The 6495-nt window shown below is 39.6% G+C and overlaps 1 protein-coding gene across 1 annotated transcript; it reads left to right on the top strand.

Moving 5' to 3' along the window:
* The first annotated feature begins 223 nt into the window (after positions 1-223).
* rps9 (ribosomal protein S9) lies at positions 224-5801 on the top strand. Its single transcript, XM_080748214.1, has 5 exons — positions 224-247; positions 1048-1160; positions 3788-3910; positions 4110-4296; positions 5533-5801. The coding sequence occupies exons 2-5, from the start codon at positions 1064-1066 to the stop codon at positions 5711-5713; spliced, it is 588 nt and encodes a 195-aa protein (XP_080604340.1). The 5' UTR covers positions 224-247; positions 1048-1063; the 3' UTR covers positions 5714-5801.
* The last annotated feature ends 694 nt before the right edge of the window (positions 5802-6495 follow it).

Genomic DNA, 6495 nt, shown 5'->3' with positions numbered 1-6495 from the left:
GAACAAAATCTGTCTTTCCGTTCTTCATATGGTAGTAAAGATAATTCATTCTGAAGTTTGGTAAGGCTTTTAGTTTCAACCATTAGAGGGCACTAACGCCACAGGTAGAGAGTGTTGCTCGATGGTGAAGAGGTTACTTCCGTTCCCAGCAGACGTGCATTATGGGAAGTGTAGTTCATGAGAATCCCATATAAATACCTCGGAGATGGTCTGCACTTCCTCTTTCCTTCAACGAGCTGACGATACGGTACGCCGAGCGCTGTTCTTGCGTGCGCTTATTGTGTGAATTCCACTATAGAAGGCCACAGTCGACTAGAAATGCACTTTTTATCGCAGTATAGAACGTATTATTATAAGTCAAAACCATACGGCTTCTGTTTTTGTGTAAATTGACAACTTTGTAAGTTAACTGACAAGGAGACTAGCTAGCTATAGCTTAGCTAACGGCATGCGTCCATAGCATGCGTCCCGATAACACGTGGTCTGCGGCCTAGTACTTTCACATGGTTTACTGACAGCATGTACTGCCTTTAGGTATCTCTATAAATACTACGGGAGAAGCTAGCGTGTATTTTATATAAAAGTGGTTGGTTGACGACAGTTAAGACGCCAAGTAGCTCGCAGTAGGCAAGCTAACGGCTAGCCCTGAATATGACCGTCCTGTATTCAGGCTTCAGGGCTAGCTAACGGCTAGCTGAGCTAAGTTGTAGCCTAGCAGTCCTTTTAATCTGTGCAATAAACGCAATAAAAGTCACTAAACATCAGTCTACAAACCAGAAAATCGTTGTGTTCAACACTTGACTTTTGACACATGCACTACTACATCATTTGTGTTTAATAAAACTTAAAACGGCTGGGACGGGTCCATTTGGTTCTGTATCCATGCACTGCGCTAAGAGCAATTAAACATTTAGCATCATTTAACATTATACGTCTCCCGTTGACGGGAGACTTATAATCACTCAAAAGGTTAAAATGCCTGTGCCTGCTTGCCATAAAAAATTGTATCGGTGCTTTTCTAATAAAGAACCTGTCTTGAACCCGCAGGCACAACTGAGCCATCATGCCCGTTGCCAGGAGCTGGGTCTGTCGCAAGACGTATGTCACCCCTCGTCGTCCCTTCGAGAAGTCCCGTCTCGACCAGGAGTTGAAACTCATTGGTATGATTTAACATTTATTTTATCATCTACATGGTTCTCCTGAAGATCATCAGTGGCAGCTTTTGATCAATCTAATGGAATTAAGTCTGTAGGTGTAACATAACTAGTAACTACTGTATGTGCATTTACAAGTAGCAGCTTTTGATCAAATGGAATACAAATCTGTATTGTAAGGTAACTATTAAGTACATTTACTCAAGTACTGTAATAAAGTACAATTTAGTTTTCTGTACTAGAGTATTTAAAATGTTCAGAGCTATAGTCAACTTTTTCTTGAAAAACGGATGCTAAAGTAAAAATAATGTTTCGAAAATATTCTAGTCTATTCTTTGATAGACTAGGATGTAAACAAAGTGTCGGCCAGACAATGGCCAAAATGATTATTTTACGCTTTTTGTGGTCATTTTTTAATTTAAACACATGTATAGGGGTGGGCGATACTGGATAAAAGCATTATCACGATATGCTTCATGCAGTATCACGATACACGATATTATCACGATACTGTTTTATGCGGGTTTTTAGGTTTATTATGATTATTAGACCCTCACATATAATCTATAGATAATCTATTCATTTGTATGCTGCAGATAGAAAGATAGATAGACTAATCTATGATTTTTTTACATTCAGATTTTTGATTAAACAATTATCATTTTTTACCTCAAAATATTTACTAGTTGGTGTGATGATGGTTCAGGTCATTCAAATGGGTCCCAGAAATGTTTTATGGGTTCCCTTAAAATGTTATCAGAGTGTTGTGAGCTTGTAGATAGGCTATATTCAAAACAATTTGGCGGGACCTCTCTGGGGGTCTCGACCCACAGGTTGACAACAACCCATGCCTTACCATTGAAACTTGAGGGAAAACAAATTACCTTATGGTTGGTTTATTAGACCCACACAGATATTCTATAGATAATCTATTCATTTTTATGCTGCAGATAGAAAGATAGTTTTTTTTTAATGATAACATTCAGATGTTTGATTAAACAATTATCATCCTTTACCTCAAAATATTTACTAGTTGGTGTGATGATGGTTCAGGTCATTCAAATGGGTCCCAGAAATGTTTTATGGGTTCCTTTGAAATGTTTTTTGAGTGTTGTGAGCTTGTAGATAGGCTATATTCAAAACAATTTGGCGGGACCTCTCTGGGGGTCTCGACCCACAGGTTGACAACAACCCATGCCTTACCATTGAAACTTGAGGGAAAACAAATTACCTTATGACCAACCAAAGTCAGGAGGTTTGTTATGATACAAGCTTTATTTTTAGAGAATTACTCACTCATTATCATCCTAGCTTTTCGCTTTTCTACTAACAATAATGGCATGGTTTTTATGACTAAGCCAATTATGTAATAGATAAAATAGACGCAAAATAGACGCGACGATTTCACCGCGATTCGCGACGACACACGCATGCATCAATGGTGAAAACATAAGCACTTTACAAATAGCAGCAAATAGCTACTTGTTTATAGTTAATAAAAACAGATGCATGGATTTACAAGGTGATCTAAATCATCTCATCAATACTGCCAGAACACACAGCTATGGATGAGACTCCAGCACAGTTCAGCTTTGCAAGCAGTGAGATGGCTGATAGCGATAGCAGGACGGATAAGTAGTTTGCGTCCTGTTAGTTTAATGCATCCATTATAAAAAAATATGCTTCAAAGAATGCAGGCCAAGCTGCATCACTGCTTTACTAAAGTCCCGTGAAAGTGAAACTAACTCGTGGACCACTGTGCCGTGCTCCTGCACACAATCACAACTCAGTCAGTGCTGTAGACACTCTGTAGCCTGTCTGCGTGCTGCACGGGGGAGGGGCCGTGAAAGCAGGGGACAGATCCTCAAACTATATGACACGTTGAGCCGCGACACGTTATAGCTTGTAGATCTGTTCTTTTTGGCGAATTACACCACAGTACTATAGAAGTATAAATTAAGCAATAGAGCTGCGACTCATGGAACGTGCACTCGCTGTATCCAGAGCCTTTTCTAAATGACTGTTTGTATCACGAGAGAAACGATATTCTGAAATGGCCTATCGTGGCAAAGCTGTATCGCCGAGACGATAATTATCGCCATATCGCCCACCCCTACACATGTATGAAGCTTATTTATGAAATATTTTCGAAACATTATTTTTATATAAGCATCGGTTTTTCAAGGAAAAGTTGACTATAGCTCCTTTAAGCTTAATCTGAGGTAAATTGTATTTTTTACTCCCCTATTATTTGAAAACTTATGTTAATATATTTTACAACTACATGAAATGTAATTAGAGGCCAATGATTTAAATGAATTCCTCAGATTTCCTGTGGTGTCATGAATTCCTCGTCAATGAGGCCTGTTCGAATTTTTGTACTGACCAAACGAATACATTGAAATTCTGAGTTGCTCTTGACCACTTAATTAAACCCTCTAGTCTTTGTGAACTGGACCTGAGTTTGCCCTGTACTCTTCTGGCTAAACGAAATTTCATTGCCAAACATGGTCTAGTCTGAGTGTGAGCTTGTAGATCATCTATTTTTTGCGAATCGTCCCCCTGTAATATGAATGCTAGGGTTCATCTTGATTGCACGCAGCTCACTAATGTTTTCTTTGTATTGTCTTTAGGCGAATATGGTCTGAGAAACAAGCGTGAGGTGTGGAGGGTCAAGTTCACCCTGGCCAAGATCCGCAAGGCTGCCAGGGAACTGCTCACTCTGGATGAGAAGGAACCCAAACGTCTGTTCGAGGGTAAGTTTAACAGTGTTAAAGGTTTTTATTCTTATTTTGGATCTGGCCGATGATTTAATATTTCAACTGTCAGACTCTCTGTGGTGTCATGAATTCCTCGTCAATGAGGCCAACAAATGCTCTAGTTAGTACTTGGTGGGAAAAGTGAGGGGAACTTTACCAACCTTGTATCTAAGTGGTCCTGTTCCTTGCCTCTTAGGAAACGCCCTCCTGAGACGTCTGGTGAGGATCGGTGTGCTGGATGAGGGAAAAATGAAGCTGGATTACATCCTCGGTCTGAAGGTCGAGGACTTTCTGGAGAGGAGGCTCCAGACCCAGGTCTTTAAACTGGGGCTCGCCAAATCCATCCATCATGCCCGTGTCCTTATCCGCCAGAGGCACATCCGGTAAGTGGGAAGGAAAGACAGCCTACATTTGTGGTTAAAGGTTAGGATCAAATGCAAATAACTAGTGTGCATAATTCTTTTATCACATGCAACTGTAGTCGTTACTTAGAACTCACAGCCTACAAGACGTTTACACACCTTCAATGCTTCCTCTTTCATCAGAGGTCTACCAAGTGCTGAGGTCAATTAAAGGAGCTATACTTTTTCTTGAAAAACAGACTTTAAAATAAAAATAATCCTTCGAAAATATTTTCTAAAAGATTAAGCTTCATATGTGTTTCTATTCAAAAATGGCCACAAAAAGTATAAAATAATGGTAAAATAACATTTTTTTTAATAGAAAAACATATATGAAGCTTAAATCTTTTTATAAAATATTTTCGAAACATTATTTTTTATTTTAGTGTCCGTTTTTCAAGAACAAGTTGACTATAGCTCCTTTAAACATTTCTGCAAGGTCAATTCGGTCTCAAAGCCGTATACCTTGTTAGACTGTCTATTGAGGATTGGCTCTAGGCCTTAGAGCCAATCCTCCCAGCCTAGAGACAATCCTCCAACCAAGAGGGGGCAGACTCTGACCATGGCCTTTTGGCTGCGAGCCTGTGCGAGGTAAGGTATGGGGGATTGCACCTCTGGCAAGTGAAAGGTACCGAGTCCCATCACAGCCACTAAATAAAATATATAAATGTAGTTGGTACATGCTTTAATTTAGTAACAGGCCAGTGATTTAAATGAATTCCTCAGATTTCCTGTGGTGTCACGAATTCCTCGTCAATGAGGCCTGTTCTAATAATTTTTGCACTGACAGAACAAACATGTACACAAGATCATCTTTGGTTTCTTGCCAGTGTTTCCCCTGGCCTGTAAAACCTGAATATGAATTTTATGATGTCCAAGATAATTTAAACGGGTGCCGGTTCAATACATGGTTCAAGAAAAAAAAACATGAATTGTACCTGATTAAGACTATACAGGTTGAAAACATAACTAGGGGAGCATCACAGATGATGGCTTCTGCTTTTTCCACCTCCAGCTTGTGAAATAACTAGTCTTGATAGTTCAGTAAGCACGTTAACTATCCTTACGCCTGAGCTGACAAAGTAGAAACTTGACATTTATCCAACATGCCAGTGCATTTAGTTCCCCAACATCTGTGATTTGTAGTCTGAACAGGCAGGTGGTAGTGGTTTTCCTCTCACTCGCTGTCCACTAATAATCTTTCCTCCTGTTTTGCAGTGTTCGCAAACAGGTGGTGAATATCCCCTCTTTCGTGGTGCGCCTGGACTCCCAGAAACACATCGACTTTTCCCTGAGGTCACCCTATGGAGGCGGACGCCCTGGCCGCGTCAAGCGCAAGAACGCTAAGAAGGCCCTTAGCGGTGGTGCTGCAGCAGGAGACGACGAGGAGGAGGATTAAGAAGTGCCTCTGACGTGTTGTGCTGCATTTTGTTCATGCTGCATTTTGTTTCGTCTAGTCAATAAAGACTTATTTGTTGGACCAGAAATTCATGTGTTTTTGTCGTGAATGCCAACTGATGAATGTTAAGTTTACAGCACTGTTTCCCAAAGTGGGTCGGACCAATTTTTATGGGTCTGGAGTTAACTAAATTTAAAAATATATATATTTCAAGATTTAAAAAGGTTAAACAAATTACAACTTCAATTCAAAAACTATTCCAATGTTTAAGTTTCATAAATATAATTTAATAAATTTAAAAACTTAAAACGAATGTTGAAGTAGTGAAAATATCAGGTTTTGCTTGAATGTTACTTCACGAGAGTGGGTCCAGGGAAAAAGTAATCCTCTTTTGGGTCTTGAGCTAAAGGTTTGGGAATCACTGTTTAGTGTGTACACTGGGTGGGATTAGCATTTGAAATGTTCTTGTGGGGTTGCACTTGAGAGATTCCTAATATGTAGTAACAAATACAGTATGCCATGTAATGGGAGGTTGAATCCATTAAATATACTATACTAAACAAACTTATCATCCACGCCCCTCGGGTATTGAGGCATGATCTTTAAAACAAGGAAGTTAAGAGGTTGAGCAACAGCGCACTGGGTAATTTTTTGCCTTAATTGCTAAATATTAAGCAATGATCTACTAGACAGTCCTGTTATCCAAGGCAAAGGTTACGATGGTTAATCAAAAGGTGTAAATGATAAAAGGACTGGAATGAATTCAGCGCATGTTCTAGCAT

Source organism: Nannobrachium achirus (assembly GCF_963921795.1).
Source record: "Nannobrachium achirus genome assembly, chromosome: 2".
Taxonomy (NCBI): Eukaryota; Metazoa; Chordata; class Actinopteri; order Myctophiformes; family Myctophidae; genus Nannobrachium; species Nannobrachium achirus.
The sequence above is the reverse complement of the archived record's forward strand: the minus strand, read 5'-3'. Positions and strand labels throughout refer to the sequence as shown.